The sequence below is a fragment of the Macrotis lagotis genome, chromosome 2, assembly GCF_037893015.1.
Source record: "Macrotis lagotis isolate mMagLag1 chromosome 2, bilby.v1.9.chrom.fasta, whole genome shotgun sequence".
In the NCBI taxonomy this organism is placed as follows: Eukaryota; Metazoa; Chordata; class Mammalia; order Peramelemorphia; family Peramelidae; genus Macrotis; species Macrotis lagotis.
Window position 1 is genome coordinate 189,261,302 of NC_133659.1, and position 17,790 is coordinate 189,279,091.

The 17,790-nt window shown below is 43.7% G+C and overlaps 2 protein-coding genes across 2 annotated transcripts; both read right to left on the reverse strand.

The window, feature by feature from the left end:
- Nucleotides 1-1,682: 1,682 nt before the first annotated feature.
- Nucleotides 1,683-13,569, reverse strand: LOC141513821 (gasdermin-A-like). The gene is made up of 6 exons (XM_074224004.1): nucleotides 13,451-13,569; nucleotides 12,513-12,741; nucleotides 7,062-7,245; nucleotides 6,082-6,250; nucleotides 2,086-2,179; nucleotides 1,683-1,779 (listed from the first exon to the last, which is right to left on the reverse strand). Exons 2-6 carry the CDS (start codon nucleotides 12,727-12,729, stop codon nucleotides 1,712-1,714), a joined length of 732 nt encoding a protein of 243 aa, XP_074080105.1. The 5' UTR covers nucleotides 12,730-12,741; nucleotides 13,451-13,569; the 3' UTR covers nucleotides 1,683-1,711.
- A 2,080-nt stretch (nucleotides 13,570-15,649) lies between these two features.
- On the reverse strand, nucleotides 15,650-16,417 carry LRRC3C (leucine rich repeat containing 3C). Its single transcript, XM_074220576.1, has one exon. The coding sequence runs from the start codon at nucleotides 16,415-16,417 to the stop codon at nucleotides 15,650-15,652; it is 768 nt and encodes a 255-aa protein (XP_074076677.1).
- Nucleotides 16,418-17,790: the final 1,373 nt, after the last annotated feature.

Here is a 17,790-nt window from a genome sequence, read left to right on the forward strand (position 1 = left end):
AGGAGACAGACAACAATTCAATAAACATTAAGGGATTGCTGTGTTCTAGGCACTATGCTAAGTACGGGAGATATAGCGTGAAAGAGAGAAACATAGAACTGTCCATATAGAACTCACATTCTAACGGGAAGAACTAAGATGCAAAAAATGCAATCCATCCAAAATATAGAGGATAAATGAGAGGTAATCTCAGAGGAGAGGTACTAGTGTGGGGGGGCAGCGGGGAGCTAGCAGTTCTGGGCAAGGCCTCCTCAGGAAGATATTTGAGTCTTGATAGGTGTGCTCCTGGTATTCCCAGGAAAGGGGAAAGAGAGGGGAGGGCTATTCTAAAGAATGAATCATCTTTTCCCTTTCAAAAGAGGACTCTTCAAGGAAGGAGAAGTGCCTTCTTCATCACATGGGGAGCTTTGTTTCCTTTCTTCGGATGTGCTTCCTTTGAGGCCCAGCTATGTTTTCAAGTATGTGGGGAACTTCCCTGTTCCCCCCCCCCCCCCAGCCCTTACCCAGCACTTCTGCATCCACACGCTTTACCGTGTCTTCCAGCTCTTTCAGAGCTTTGGCCTGGCCCATAAGCCCCAGGAGGGCCTCCAACAGATTTGCACTTTGTTCCAGGGTTAGGCTCTTTAAAATGGGCATCTCTGCTTCCACCTCTGCTTGAAGCACCTTGAATCCTCTGAGCTCTTTGGCTGGTGGTTCAGGCCTTAATCCTACTTTGGAAACACAATGGCTAAGACCAGACCCTCTAGCATTCATTTACTCAGACAGTAATTTTTTTTACACATGTAGTCATCTGGCCTCTCCCTTTTTGCCTTGAAATCTATCTCCATTTGCCCCCTTGTACCTTTCTTACTACCCTTAGTGTGATTGGCCCCCTCCTCCCTCTCTGACTTCTCATTCTCGCCTTCACCTCTCTCCTCCTCCCACTTTATCTCTCCCTTTCCTCTTCTTCCTCTTTCCTTCTTTCCAACCTTCTCTTCTCCCTCTTTTCCTTTTCTCTTTCCCTCCTCATCTTTCTCTCCCTCTCATTTCTCTTCTTTCTTCCCATTTCTCTCTCCCTCTTCCTATCTCCTCTATTAGTTTCTGTTTCTTCCTCTCCCCCTTTCTCTGTCCCCTTCCCTCAACTCTGTCCCTCAAAGCTCCGTTTCTAAAGAAGCTGTTTAGATAGTAGTGGAGTAGAGCCTCCTCCCCTCCCTCCAGGATTGGGGTTTTTGGAAACTGGCCCCTCTGGGGGAAACTCTGGGAGAGGCCAAATCCAGTATTTCCTCTCTAGACTTTCTAACTCCCTCTGTCCATCCCTAGACAGAGCCTGGTGGGGAAGGGAGTGGACAGTTCATCTCTTTACTTCTTGACTGACCTGTGGGTCCTGCAAGAAGGTAGATTCAAAGTCAGGGACATCCCAGGGGAGGCAGACACAGAGAACAGACAGTAGTGATTAATAATTCAGATGTTAATTTAACCTCTACTCCTCTTTCCCTCTTCACCAGGTAGCCCTGGGGATTGGGTGGGGGGCACAGCAGAGTGGCCTAAGAAGCCTTTGCAGAAGAAGTTCAGTCCCCTCCCCATTGCGCCTGCTCTCCCCTCCCCCCTGTATATTTATGTGAAATTGATCTTACCATCTCCAAACCCCCCAACATTAACTCATGGCCCCCACCCCACACTTTTCTCCCACTTTAGCCCAGTCATATTATGGAAAAAGAGAGAGGAAAGGAGCTCATTGATTATACTCACCTTCAGAGGAGGTGAAAGTTTTCAGTTTTTTGTCTTTGAGATGGGAAATGTCTGCAGTGGATAGAGAAAGGGCAGGCACCGTTTATCACTGATTCCCCCACCAAGGAAGGTGGGGAGACCAGGAATTATTAGCAAAGGGGAGGGAGAGCAGAGGACCTGTAGTGGGGAAAACAGGAAGTCTAGGAGTGGGGAAAGAAATGCCTCAGGGGAGCTTTGGACTATTAACTCTCTCTCTGGGGGATTGGGGAGAAAAGGTCTAGAATGGAAATCCAGGAAGAGAATGGTCTGCTGGGCACTGATCCATAGAAAGTCAGGTTTGTTCCCATCTTTCCCCATTCTTCCTTTACTGCAACATACCCCAGTTTTTCTCTCCAGTGATAAGCTGCTTTAGTCGGAAGGCCAGGACGGAGCCCAGAGAGACATGGATGGTGGTGTTGAAATTAAAAGAACCCTAGAGGAAGCAGGGAAATCCATATGAGAGAGAGAGAAAGAAAAGAGTACGAATCATAATCATGATCATAACTTATAAATGCACTATGGTTATAAAACATATCAACACATTTTTTTGTTGTTTTATTTTTTTGAGGCAGTTGGGTTAAATGTCTTGCTAAGAGTCACACAACTAGTAAGTGCCTGAAGCTACAGTTGAACTCAGGTCCTCCTGACTTTAGTACCAGTGCCCTATATCCACTGTGCTCATATAGCTGCTCCTTTTCCTATTTTTTGGGGGGGCTTTTGTACCTCCTTTTCTATTTGGCCAATTCTGTTTTTTTTTTAGGGAATTTTTCCTTCATTGAACTTTTGCATATCTTTTAATTTATTTATTTAGTATATCTTTCCATTTGATTGGTTCTGCTTTTCAAGACATTCTTCTCCTGGTTATCAATTTGGCCTGTTCATTAAGATGCTATTTTCTTCAGTATTTTTTTGCATCTTCTTTATCAGGCTTCTGACTTTTTTTTCCCATGATTTTCTTTGCATCAATTTCATTTCTCTTCTCAATTTTTTCTCTACTCCTACTTGATTTTCAAAATCCTTTTTGAGTTCCTGAGACCAATTCATAGTTTTCTTGGAGGCTTTGGAGGTAGAAGCATATACACTTCTTCTGAGTGTATGTTTTGATCACCAGTTACTTTCAGAAAATTTTTTCTGATGTTTGCTCATTTTTCCCAATCATTTATTGACTTTTAAGTTTTTGCTAAAGTGGTTCTGCCTCTAGGGTGAAGGGTTCACTGTTCTAAGTTTCAGGGGTTTTGTGCATTTGCTTTTAGAGATACTTATAGAGATCTGTAAGGTTTCAGTTCTTCCAAGGTGGTATGAGCTAGGGAGAGATTTATTTACTATTCTCCTGGCTTGTGCTTTGTTTTCTGAGTGACCACAAGCACTCTTTTCTGCCCTGGAACTGTGAGGAGGGTCCCTGTAATCCTGTGGTTGCAAGCCCTTTTCCTCCTTACCCTGGGACTACCACTCAGGACTGGATCCTGTATGGGCAAAGGAACAGAGTCCTGCCCCCAGTGCCAGCAAAGTGGTCCTGCAACGTCCTTCTGACCAGTTGTTTACTATCTATGGGTTGAGAGTTCTAGAAGCAACTGCTGCCACTGCTGATTCGATGGCTCCTAATGCTTGCTCCTGGTTTGCTGGGGTCTGGTCTTTGACAGAGCCAGGTCTGTGCAGGCTGGATTACATCTACTCTCACTCTGATGCAACAGAAATTTCCTGCTGACCTTCTAAGTTAAATTTGACTGAAAAAAACCTCATCCTTTTTTGGATTCTGCCTTTCCCAAATGTTCTTTAAGACAGTATTTAAAGGTGTGCAGAGAGGTTTTGGGGAGAGCTCAGGTATGTCCCTGACTTTTCTTTTCCATCTTGGCCCATTATTAGGTTTTTATAGTAGAAAAAATACAGGATTTAGAATTTCTAAGTATGTTCAGATCCTACCTCTGACTCATCTTAAGTCATACAACTAGGGAATAGTGGAAGTGGGAGAGGGACCATGGAGAGAGAAACTCAGGGTGGGACAGACACAGGAGTGAAGGTTAGAGTGGAGTGGAGAGAGCCTCTTGTTTAGACAATTAGTCGTGTTCACGACCTCATTTGGGTTTTTCTTGGCAAAGATATTGGAGTGATTTGCCATTTCCTTCTCTAGCTCATTTTTTTGGATGAGGGGACTGAAGGAAACAATTGAGTGACTTGCCCAGGATCATACAATTAGGAAGCAAGGCTGAATTTGAACTCAGGTCTAGGGCTCTATCTATCTAGCTGCCCCTAGTTGTGTGACCTTAGTTAAGTCATTTACTTTCACTGTGCCTCAGTTTCTTGGAAAGTGTAAAAATGAGGATGGTCTGCCTATTTTGCAGAGTTAATATGAAACCCAAATGAGACCCCAGAAGGAGAAATTCTAGAAAACATTGCAACTATGACACAATAAGATTCTAGAATTTTGACCTGGAAGGGACCTTTGAAGGACTGGCAGGAGAGGGTGTAGAGCTGTGACTTTTATTGCTATAGAAGGCTCCTGGATGGGGAAACTCCCTCCACCAGTGCAGGTCAGCCATTTCTTTGCAACTTATGGCCTTCAAGAGTAGTCTTTATCAGTGACTTTGAGGTTAAATGACTTGCCCAGGGTCACATAGCCAGGGTGTCAAAAGTAAAGACTTGAACTCTATTCTTCCTTAGTTTCCTGATCAGTTCTTCATTTACTGTTCTATGATGCCTAGGCAGCTCGGTGGATAGAGAATTGAACTTGGAGACAGGAAAACCTAGTCAGGAAAAATAGGTCAGCTGCGTGGCACCACTGTGCACAAAGCTCTGGGTCTTGATACAGGAAGACCTAGTGAGGAAAGATGGGGCCGCTGGGTGGCACCATTGTGCACAAAACTGGCTTCTAAAGTCAAGGAAAGATAGGGCAACTAGATGGCACCATTGTGCACAAAACTCTGTCTTTTATAGTCAGGAAGACCCAGTCAGGAAAGATGGGGCAATTAGGTAGCAAGTGCCATTGTGCTTAAAGCTCTGGGCCTTCTTTTTTTTTTCCCCCTTGGGCCTTCTAAAGGCAGAAAGGCCTGGTCAGGAAAGTGGAGCAGCTAGGTGGCACCATTGCGCACGAAGCTCTGGCTCCTAAAGTCAGGAAGACCTAGTCAGGAAAGTGGGGCGACTAGGTGGCACCATTGTGCACAGAGCCTGAACCCAAATTCAAATTAAAGCTCAGATACTAGCTGTTGACTTCAGACTAGTCACTTTAACCTCTGTTTTTTCCCTCAGTTTCTTCATCTATAAAATGGGAATCTTTAAAATATAGAATCTATTCATAATAGGCAAATGATAAATATTAACTTCTTCCACTCATTATAGGATCATAAGTTTAGAGCTGCAAAGGGTCATTTTTAGGGACAACTAGGTGATGTATTGGATAGAATGGGGGCCTGGAATCAGAAAGACCTGAGCTCAAATCAGACAGTTAATATTTACTTGGCTGTATGACCTTGGGTAAGTCATTTAACCCCATTGCCTTGCAAAAAAAAAAAAGGTCATTTTTGTTGTGGTGGTTCAGTGGTGTTTGACTCTCCATGACCCCATTTAGGGTTTTCTTGGTAAAGATACTGGAGTGGTTTACTAGTTCCTTCTCTAGTTCATTTTTACAGATGAGGAACCTGAGGCAAACAGTGACTTGTCCAGGCTTTCCCAGTTAGTAGGTGCCTGAGGTTGGATTTGAACCTAGGTCCTCCTGATTCCAGGACAGGTGCTTTATATACCAGAACCACCTACCTGCCCCCTCTCAAGTGAGATTCAATAACTTGCTAAGGATTAATCAATGAATAAACTTTTATTTAAGCACCTACTATGTGGCAAGTACTGATTAAACTCCAGGGATACAAAAAGAGGCAAAAGAAAATCCCTGTCCTCAAGATGTTCACAGTCTAATAGAAGGGACATCATACAAGTAAATATATACAAAGCAAGCTATATAGATTAATTAGGAAATAATTAAAAGAGGAAAAGCACTGGAATTAAGAAGGGTTAGGGAAGACTTGAGAAAGGTAAATCACCCAATTTGAACATTTATAGTCTTTCTGAATTCAAGTCCAGCGTTCTATCATTTAAACTATGCTGGAGTAATATTAGGAAGTAATTAGGAAGTCAATTAGCAGTAATATTAGGAAGATTGTGAAGAAAAGGGTTATAAGACCAGGCAGGTTTAAGAAGAAAAGCTAAGGGCCTGGATTCTTTGAGGGAAAGGGTCTGAGGTATGTAATGTAATGTAACTGGGTGTCATGATAGCCTCAGTTTCCCCTGTTTGATGGGATGGGTGGGTAAGGGAAATCCAGGAGGGGTCAGAAGTGTCAGAATTCCAACCTTGAGCCCCATGGATGTGAGGAGAGGGATGGAAATGCCTGCACCAGCCTTTCTCCCCTTCTCCAGCTTGGCATCCTTCAGTGTCTCCACTGCTTCCGTCACCATATACAGATTCTCCCCTCGCTCACGAAGTTTCTTCAGAAAGGATGGCTCTGGCTTCTTCAATTTCCTGGGAGAGGGAGAATCATGATTTTCACTAGGCTTTGGGAATGCAGACAGGCAGCAACTTTTATTCCCAAGTCTTTCCTTTGCTTTCTAGTTGTCACACTCTGGTCTACCCCTTACTTAATTCCTCCTGAGCTGCAGAAGCCATGATGGGTCTATCTCAGTCTTTCACTGAAGGGTGGAGTCAGGCTGAATCAGACAGAAATATGAAAATCCCAAAGGGTCATGACTTAGAGTCAGGGTTGTTAACCTTTTTCTGTGTTGTGGACCCCTGGGACAGTCCAGATGTTAGTGAATGATTGTCATGGGAGATAGGACCTATAGACACATCTGATTTGCCTGAAATGTGTGTCTCTCTGAGTGTATTATATGGTTGGTAAGGAGTGAGGGACTTGAGGTCAGGAAGACCTGAGTTTGAATCCAGTCTCAGACCTTCCCTGATCAAGTCACTGAACCTCTCTTGTACTCAGTTTCATCAACTGTAAATCTGGGAATAATCCTAAAACTAACATCCTAGGGTTTGAGGATCAAACAAGAGAACATGAAATACATTACAATCCTTAAAGTGCTATATAAATGCTAACTCTCAATTATTCATAGGTACCTATGTGAGGATCTTTCTGGGTATCTGTATTTTGGTGTCTTTGTGGGTTCATGAACTTGAAAACCTTTGTATTTTTGACTCTGAGAGTATCAGGGTATCTCGCATCATTGCAAGCCTGTGCTTGCAGAAAGAGGGTAGGACTGGAGTCCATTAGAGAGATTTCTGTGCTATCATATACCCTGTAGTCCACTCTTCCCAACCTGGGCCTTACCACTTCTTTAAGTATTCCAGCTCATTCATGATGCTGAGCTTCTGAATCTCCAGGCAGTTTTTATGGGAGCCACCAGCAGAGACAGTGATATCCACAGGTATCCCGATGGCTGCAGTCTTCACTCCAGCCTGCATATTCCCTTCACTGTTCCCTTGAATTGCAATCTTTGTATCTTTTTTTGGAGCTACCAGACAAAAACACCAGAGTTCACCTTGTTACCCTGCTCTAAACCTACATCCTCCAAAAAGTACCTGGATTTCCTCCCAGCAACAAATTCTCCTCTCCTCTTCCAAAGGCAACAAGGCCAGGAAAGGAAAAAAATGCAGAGTAGGTCAAACTTAAGGGTAGGGAATTTGAACACCCTGTCTTCAGGGCACAGAAGGGTTAATAAGAAAGCAGGATTCCTAAGGCCAATCCAAAGTTATTAGTTACCAAATAGATAGGAGCTGGATATGAGATCCAAAGGAGAATGGCTCCTGATCCTCCAGAAATCATAATGGGTCTATTTTAGTCTTTCATTGATGGATGGAAGCAGTCAGAAATATGATAATCCCAAAGGGTCATGACTTAGAGTCAGGGTTCTTAACCTTTTTTGTGTTGTGGACCCCTTGGGCAGTCTGGTGAAGACTATGGACCTGTCCTCAGTAGAATGTTTTTAAAAACATAAAATAAAATATGTTAGATTACAAAGAAAACAATTATAGTGATTAATTGTGAAAATACTTTAAAAAAATAAGATCAGAGACCCTTGGTTAAGAACATCAGATATAGACAAACTAAAAGGAGAGCAATGACAGTGACTACCTGGGAGCTACCATTTTGTGATTTAGTCCTATATCCAGTTACTGAGTAAGATGAGTTTGTATCTGTAATTTATGTAAACTATACAGTGAAATGAATATACACTGGCCAAGAAATGGATATACCTGGCTAACTGGAAACTTTAGACAGCTCATTTTCTTCTCAAGTAAGCCTGCCCTTTCTCCCAATTTCCTTCTTTAGATTGATGACATCACCATTCTTGCCATACTTAGACTCATAATTCTTCTATCTTATAATGGGTCTCAGTTTCCTCATCTGTAAAGTTGGAGAGTTGGATCAGACAACCACAGAGGGCCTTTCTCACCTTTGATTCTATGACTGACTTTTAAACCTTCACAATCAGTTAAACCTACCCTTTTAGCCTCATTCCACATTACTTCTCTTCAGATATTCCATTTTTCTAAACTCTATTTCTATGGCCCTTCATATTACTGTACCAAATCCTACTGCCTTGCATTTACTCAGGTCAGATTCCATTCTGGAACAAACTTCATCCTTATCTATATCTATTAAGATTTTTTCTCTTAATTTTTCTTAATTCCAGCACTTTCCCTCTGTTAGTTATTTCCTATCATTCTCTGTATAGATTGCTTCATAGATATTTATTTGCATTTTTACTTCTTTAGACTAGTAGGTCCTTTAGGGTAGGGACTGTCTTGCTTCTTTCTATATCCCAACACACCACAGAGCTTCACATATAGTCGATACATAATAACTATTTATTGATTGATTAAATGTAAGATTCTTAAGGGCAAGGTCTTTTTTTTTTTTTTAAGTTTTTACCTTCCTGGTCTTACAGTTAAGAGATGTTTAATAAATATTTGTTGAACTAAGAAAGGGTATTTCTGGAGAGCTGTGTTTTCTGGATAAATGATGATTTATCCCTTTAAGAATAGAAACTTGTATTTTTTTAAAGCCTTTTAGCATTGTTGTTCTTCAGTCATGTCTGACACTTTGTGACCTCCATTTGAAATTTTCTTGGCAAAGATTCTGGAGTGATTTGCCATTTCTTTCTCCAATTCATTTTTTAGATGAGGAAATGGAGGCAAACAGAATTAAGTGATTTGCTCAGAGTCACACAGTTAAGAGGTGTCTGTGGCCATATATGAACTCAGGAATATGAGTCTTCCTGACTCTAGACTCAGCACTCTATCCATTGTATCACCTTTAAAATTATTTACTCCACACTTCTTATTTATCACAACAAACTGAATCCTATTTAACCATCACAGTATTGTATTTTGAATAAAGTCCTTAGAAGCATAGGTGTATAAACTTGTACTAGATGGTCCCAGATAGCTTTCTGAGTTCTTGTGCCCCCTTTGTATGAATTTATTTTTTTTTACATGCAGACTGTCTCTTTTACTTGTTGTTACCTGAGTTCAAGTCCTACCTCTCACCTTTATCTCATGATTATGTGATTCTGGGCAAGTCACTCAACGTTTTAGAGTTCTAGGTAATTTTCTAAGACAATTAATGGAAGAGAGATGCCAGTTGACATTAGTAGAAGGATTTTTCTCCCCTAGGAATTTCCTAGATCAGTGAAGTCTAGCTCTAGTCTTAATCCCTAATCCTATCCAAGTGAATCTGTCAATAATAGACTCTTAATTTGCTGTGGGTTGGTATTCAAAAATTAAAAAAAAAAAGATTAGGGGGGGAGGCTAGGTGGCACAGTGGATAAAGCACCGGCCTTGGAGTCAGGAGTACCTGAGTTCAAATCCGACCTCAGACACTTAATAATTACCTAGCTGTGTGACCTTGGGTAAACCACTTAACTCCATTTGCCTTGCAAAAAACCTAAAAATAAAAAAAAAAGATTTAGAATAAAGGCCAGAGGAGAATGCACAATTTCATGACCTGGTGACCTCCATCTTGGCTGCTCTGAAGTCTTTCTTTTGTTTTCTTGCTAGCCCATGTCTGTATTTTGGCTAGTTGAGGTCAAGGGAGGGAGTCTAGAAAAGAGATTAAAGCTCTTTGTCGATTGAGTGGTCAAAGTCATGTCTCTCAGCCCCTTATTAGAATAAGTCTACCTCTCATTATAACATTGATTCTTTTCATTGCTTTCTTTCTTTCTTTCCTTCTTTCTTTCTTTCTTTCTTTCTTTCTTTCTTTCTTTCTTTCTTTCTTTCTTTCTTTCTTTCTTTCTTTCTTTCTTTCTTTCTTTCTTTCTTTCTTGCAATGCAGTAGGATTAAGTGACCTGCCTAAGGTCACACAGCTAGGTAATTATTAAGTGTCTGATACTGGATTTGAACTCAGGTCCTCCTGCTTCCAGGGCCAGTGTTATATCCACTGTGCCACCTAGCGGTCCCTTCTCATTAATTGTTAACTAATGAGAGTTGATTGTCACCCTCAGGAACACCCAGTCTTCCAAGGACATATAAGCATTAAGTGGATTGAATAAGGTCTTTGGCATTTGAGAGTGCCACTGACCCCTTTTATTAATTATTTGTTAGTATGATTAATCAATTGATTAATTACCCAGAAAGTATATTTCTTTAACTTATGCATCACAGTCCCTTACATTCTAGGAAAATTTAGTCATGCACTCAATTGAGTCTACTGTAGGAACTGGATTACAGTGAGATAAATCAAAAGACTCTGATAGGTATAAGGGTAGGGAAGGGTCTTCAGTCAGGATTTTAGATTTAGAACTGGAAGGGACCTTAATGGTTCTACTTCAATGCCCTCATTTTACAGATAAAGAAACAGAGGTCTTAGGTGTAGTGACTCTCCTAAGGTCACACAGTTTATAAGTGACAGACAGGGGCAGATTTTGAATACAGGATCTCAGTCTATAGTTGCAGATTTTCCCATAGGACCACTACCTGTGGTCAGAGAGCAATGCAGAAGAGCATAGCAAGACATGAGTGGTCAGGGTCAGAATATGTTATATCCTTCTTCCTCCCTCCCTCCCTCTCTCCCTTCCTCCCTCCTTCCCTCTCTTCTTTCCTCTGTTCCTTCCTTCTTCCCTTCCTTCCTTCTTTCCTTCCTCCCTCCCTTTCTCCCTTCCCCTCTCCCTTTCTCCCTCCCTTCCTTCCTTCTTTCCTTCCTCCCTCCCTTTCTCCCTTCCTCTATCCCTTTCTCCCTCCCTCCCTTCCTCCCTCCCTTCCTTTTCCTCCCTCCTTTCCTTCCTTTCTCTATCTCTCCCTTCTTCTCTTCCCCCTTTCTCCTTTTAAATATAAATATAGAAAAAAACTAGATATAGCAATGCCAGTGGTCCCCAAGACCTAGGCAGTCAAAGGTCTCACACCAATAGAAATTTTCGTTGTGACAGAAAGGCTCCCCCCCCCCCCCCCATTTAACTGTAGGTGGTGGCAGTCAAAGAGGAAATCTGTGATCTACAGAGTGAGAATTCCCGGGGCTGCCCCCCCCCCTTTAAATGCATCCTATTCCACTTCAGTTGTTTGTTCCTTTTCTCTGCAGTTTGCTTCTAATACACTTAGTGAACATTTGATTTATATTTATATTGAGATCCAAGTCATTCTGGCCTTGGATCTGAGCCTTATTCCTTCTTTCTCTGAATGCCCTTCTTAGTGTCTATCAGTCTCGGAGCTCTCCCCCCCCCCTCCAGACCTCTCTGAGATCCATAAGACTGTGTCTGATAGAGCCAAAATCCCCTCTCCCAACCTTTTCAAATCTGGAATGTAGACATGTTAGAAACCCCAAACCTGTTGTTGGAATTGATAAGGCATCAACCAATCCCTGACTGTGACTTCAGAAAGAGGCAACCAATCAGATGGACTGAATGAGACTCTTCCCCCCTAAAAAAATAAACCTTTGGCCTTTCCTTCCTTGGGTTGCTGAGTTGCCCTGATGTGTGAAGGATAGAACCCATATGTCTCCATATTGAAAGCAGTAGTGGGGAGAGCTTGGCCTGACTTGGGGGTGCCAAGTCCAGACGTCATCCTCTTGCAGGATCTTCAGCCCCCTGCTTCTTCTTGCCTTGGTTGGCAGATGAGGTCCCTCTAGTGACTAAGACCTAGTTGCATCCTTGCCCTTGATTCCTCTTTCCTTCCTCATGACCTTGGGCTGGGTATTCTGATTTTCCTTGTGAGTGTTAAAATTCCTAGTACCTGATTTGTGATTTCATTGGTATAGGGAAAGTTCCTTTTGGGAAAACACTTGACCCAGTGTAGGTTAGTACTTTTTTTTGTATCTTAGAGCTACTGTCTAGAGCATGGCGAGATTGTACCTTGTTTTGAGTCACACAACTAAGCATGTATTAGATGTAGGATTTGAACCCAAGCCTTCCTGACCAGCTCTTTGTACACTAAGTCACATGGCATCTTGTGACTTAAAATATGCTTCTAATAAAAACATATTGTTTTTAGCATCACTGGCCAGTCTGCCTCTTTTAGGGATGCATGTTGGTACCATCTGCAGTGAGCTGGAACAGTGCTCTCATGCCTAGTATCAGAGCTTTGCCCCAAAGGTAGACACTCAGGATCAAAGGGAGATCAAAGTAATTGTTTTCTCTTTCTTCCATTCCTTTTCATGAATGCAGTGGCTTAAGGACACCACGTGTAGCTGGTATGTCTCTAAGGTCCTCTGAATGAGTGATATATTCCTGAAAGAATATGTGTGTGTGCATGTATGTGGAGGGGGATTGTTATCTTGGTTGACTATACCTGGCAGCTTAGAGCCGGCCTCCAGCACATCTTGGAGAGAGAGATGTGTCTTGACATATTGAGCTCCCCAGAACAGTGTACCCTTCCTCTTCCTTCGCACCAGGCAGAAGGGCCGGAAGTGTGAAACATCAATGATGCTGGCCAGGGCAATCAGGTCCCCTGTTGGATCCAGTTGCCATACCAAAGCCTGGGTAGTGTCTCGAAACACGGGAGCCATGCTTCCTAAGATCTGGTAGGGAATGTCAGAGGATAGAATGAAACTAGAACAGGTTATCTCTGTCTTAACCTGGCCACCCCCACTCTCCTTGGCCTTGACCTGAATTCTTTTTCCTAGACCTTTTGGGAGAACCTCCCTAAAACTGGATAGGCACACCCTGGATGGCAGAGTACTGGCAGAGTTGGCAGAGTTCCTTTTACTCCTGGACACCACCCAGGATCTCAGACCACTATTGGCCCTTCTTCCCAGAAAAGGCCAAATTCTCCCAAATCTTCTTATCCTCAATACCCCATTTTAGGAGAGTTCCTAATAACCCCTGCCCTTGGGTGGCATAGAACAGCTAGCTTTGCCCGGCTTCTTCGATTTAGTTGAAGCGCTTATTTCTGATTTCCATTTCCCTTCCCTGGCGCCCCATAGGTCTTAACGCAGGGACCTGCTGAGAGAGAAGCAAAGAGGACAGATGTCTCTCCCCATATATTCCCCAAATTCCATCTCTTTTCCTGGACTTCACATATATTTGCTTCTCTCCCCATTCCTTGTATATCTCATGTATTTCTAGAGGAGAGTAGGAACTGGGGAGAGAATAGGCTAATGTGAATGAAGGCAATGTTGCTTCTCCTTCCCACCTCCCCACCATCACAAAAGTTTTTGCCAGAAATTGGTCCTTTCAGACCTAAGGAGCTCTCACTTGCTGCTTCCCTTATCTTTTTTCCCAGCTCACCTTTGGGAGATTAGAAGTGCCCAAATGGTTTCAGGGTAAGTCTTCAGGCTGGAGGAGATCCTCTCTATAGGTTTTAGGCTGATGTCTAAGAGACTGGTTTTGGATGCCTCTCAGTTATGATGGGCACATCAAATGGGGCTCTTGGTATTCGTGTTAATGGAGACATAGGTGCGCCCCAACTGTCCCCACCCTTATGTCCCCACACAGCCCACTTACCAGAAGTCAGCACAACTTGTCCCAGCCTGCTCCTAAGGAGTGGGGAGGGAAGGGCACTGGAAAGAGCAATGGAGAATCTGATAGTGTTTACCTTGGGGGAAGGGGACAGGGTAGAGGAAAGAGGCATCTGGTCCAAGAAAAAGAGCATGTCCTTTCCCTTGTGAAGTCTATTAGGGACAAAATGACTGATCATAGGTGCTGCCAATTTGTGAGTTAAGAGAATGCTTGGCATTTTTGAGTGGTTGGATAGTCTATATAGGGAATGGGTCATTAGAGTTCTATTGTTTCATAGGGAAAGGGGAAGGGGAGACAAAAGTTTCAATTCCTTCTTGGACAGGTCAGTCTAAAAGAAATCAGAAGAGTTTAAGAATGATGAATTCATTTTTAAATGAGCCCATTCACTCGAAAGATGGATATTTTTTTTTTTTGGAAGGTAGGAGGGTGGGAGTTTCTAAAGATAAGAAGAAGTGTGGGAGGAAGCATCAGAAAAGAGGGCAAGAGAAGAAAGGGATCAGGTGTGGGTGAGAGTGGATAGAAATTAAGTGAGAGGGGAGGAGCCAGATTTTCATCTCTTATGAACTCCTACTCCTTGACCCTGCCCATGGACCTGTAATCCCATGTAGGGTGGGGACACTGAGAAGATGGTCCTTATCTCCAGTTTTCATCATTGGCACCCACAAACCACCCACAACCTTCTCTCTCCCTGGGACAATTTGAAGGTTGCCCTTTGTGGGTACAGTGGAAATAAAATGGCATTTTGAAGTGCCCCCAAGGAGCTGTAAGGGTCATTACAGCTGACTGACAACCAACTCTGCCCAGAGGCTTCCTGGAAATTCTACAAATCTGAAATTCAGGGATCAACTTCTTTCCATTTTTTTCTCTTTTTTTTTCTTTTTATTTAAGGCAATGAAGTTAAGTGACTTGCCCAAGGTCACACAGCTAGGCAATTTTTAAAAATGCCTGAAGTTAGATTTGAACCCAGGTCTTCCTGACTCCTGGACCTGTGCTTTATTCATTGCCCCTCTTCCATCTTTTTCTTCAGTTCCCCTGGGAGAAGTTAAAATATTGGTCCTTCCCCTGATGCTTTCTTTCCTCACTCCAGTACTGGGGAGGCTGAATGGATTCAGGTTGTTGAAAGAATGATGTGAGGGGGTAGATAGGAGAAACAGGGTGCCAATTGCCATTCTCATCCTACTGACCAGTAGTTGGGCATACTCTTTTGTTTCCCATCCCCCAATTCCTCAGTGTATCATCATTAATTCACAGCTCAGCTTAGGTTTCTTTCGTCCCTGCTCAAACAGTCTCTGGTATCAGGAGGTTGAGAGTGGGAGGGAAGGAGGAGATAGGCACCAAGTCCAGCCTGGAGGCCCCAGGGGTGGAGGTGAGGTTACCAAGGGAACTGTAAGTTAAGTCTACCTGCTTTGTCCACCAGAGCAAGGAATTATGGGAAAGATATTTATTATATTTTTATTGAATTTTTTTTTTGATACACTAGGGATGGAGGTAAGGGAGGCTTATCAGACCACATACCCTCATCTTCCCCTACCCTCATCCCCCTCTCCCAGCCTGATGTTTAACAAGGAGGTAACACTAGAGGTATTGGGGGGGTACAATTCTGTGTATAAGACAGAGAAAGTGGGGACTTTGCCTAGATGACAGAGTTGGAACTAGGACTGATTAGGGAAACGACAAAGGATGAACTAAGGGAGAATTTTGGGACTAAGGAGAGTCTAAGGTTTAGCTAACTGTGAAAGGGGAAACAATGAGGCAGAGAAGCAGAGGGGAAATACTCAGGGGAAACAAAGTCAGCCAAGAAAGGACAGAGAGGAGTTTTAGGTAATAGAGGTGTAAGAGACAGAAGTGGATGGAGTAACAGCATAATGGACACAAGAGGTCTAAAATAGGATGGGAGAAGGAGGTTAAGAGAAGTAGTGGGTGGGAAGAATGTGTCCAGGAGTAAAAGGGAAGGGAATGATCCAAGCATCAAATAACAGTGCTGAGCATGGATGAATCTTCAGAACGGGCTGGCAGAGCAGGAGGCAGTTTTGGTGGACGACGGGCCTCTTCCTGATTTTTCCGCACATAGTGAACAAGATAGGCCATGACTAGTGCCAGCCAACCACCCATAGTGACAAGGAGAGCAGCATCTGTGCCTCTCCGGGCCCCACCTCTCCCAGTCCCACACATTTCTGCCTCCTCTATCAATGACAAAAACTCCCGTCCTACCAGCTCTGGACGGGCACTTGGTCCACAGACAATACCTGCCCCAGTACCTGGTGCTAACCTAACCCATCTCAGCACCTCCTGAAGGGCACAGTCACAGCGCCATGGATTGGCAGACAGGTTCACTTGGATCTGTAATTCCCTAAAGGCCTCAGCAGGCACAGATGTCAGTTGATTGGCAGAGAGATCCAGGTATCTCAGGGTGTTCCCCAGACCCTGGAAGGCAGCATCTGAGAGGCGAACGAGGACATTGTGTGATAGGTCTAGCTCAGCCAGGGCAGGAAGATGCTGGAAGGCACCAGCAGGCACGGATGCCAGTCTATTGGCATCTAGGTAGAGTTTACGGGTGTCATTTGGAATGCCTAGAGGCACAGCAACCAGGCCAGCCTGGCTGCAACGGAATGTACGCTCACCAGCTTCGTCTGCCACATAGCAGCCCTGGGGAGGTGTCCGGGAACTGGGTATAGTGCCTCCCATGTCCATCACCAGTAACAGGAGCAGGAAAAGATGAATGGTCGGCAGGATCATGACCGCAGTTTGGCATAATTCTCAGGCGAGGTAGGACCTGAAGAAGATAATCCCCCCCCCAAAAAAAAAAGAATAAAAATACTCTCACTGATCCTGCTCAGGGGGTATCCAGGAAGGAATCCTAGTCCTTGCTTTGTGGAATGTCTTGGTGTGGGTGGGGTGGTCTCTTTAAATTCTAATCAGGGAGTCCCTAATGGGTCCAGGGGCCCCCCTCTGTGGGATTTTTGTTTGATATCCCTGGAAGTCTGGGGGGGGGTCCTACATCTTTGCCCTTCCCTATGTCTCCATTACCTCCTCTAAGTCATTGTTTTCTGCCTCTCCCCTCCTCCATCTGTGAGGCAGACAGACTGGCAGGGTTGGTCAGGAGATCTCTCTGGTGCTGGGAATTAAACTGACACTAAAGGGAAGGGGTATGAAGGGTGAGAAAAAGAATGGAATGATAGTAAGATCCAGAACAGTTGGGGAGACACAGACCTTCTCCCTCTAGCTCCTGTGCCTCCATGTTTTATCCTCTCTCAACTTTTCTTTCTTTTCACTCTCCTTACCTACCCCAGGCCTTTTCTCTATACCTTATCTCCCTCCCTCTCCCCTCTTAGGACCTACCCCATTTCTTTCTTTCCCCCTTTCCTCTGCTTTTCCTCTTGAGATTTCTCACCCCAGCCAGCACAAGAATTTGCTTCTCCACAGCTTTTGCTTTGCCTGGAAAGAGTTGTCTCCCTTTAGCTCATCATGGGAAACCCCAACTTTATCTTCCAGGAAACAAGCCGAAAGCATTAGGGAGGGTGCTGGGCAGTATTGGGTTTCCCCTATGTGACTCTAAAGCCAAGACCCCAGGCCTTGGTAACCTGAGCAGAGATGGGGAAGTTCAGGATGGAGTTAAGGTGTGCAGATCTCTGACACCATCTTTGACCCTGAGAAGTGTTAGACCAAACCTGTCTATATTTCTGCTAAGGCTAAAATACCAATAGGATCATTGCTCTGGTGCTAGAAGATATCTAGTCTAACTTCATTTTATAATTGGTGGATCTAGGAATTCCTAGGGAGGTTAGGACTTGCCCACCTCAGTAATTGTCAGATATGATTTGAACCCAGGTTCTCTTGCCACCACCCTCAATGTTCTTTCCACTGTACTGAGCTTCCTGCCTCCGTTTGTTTTGGTCTGGCCTTCTAATATGGAAATTATATCATCTTCTCCCAGGGCCCTTACTCCTGACATGGCCCCTTCCCCATGCTGCCCTCTATAGTGATACTCCCCTTCTGCAAATCAAAACCTGATTTCCTGACATTTTCCCAAGGATCACTAGCCCCAGCCCATCTCAACTTCTACTTCAATGTCCCAGTGAGCATGGGATGAACATCCCACACTGCTTCAT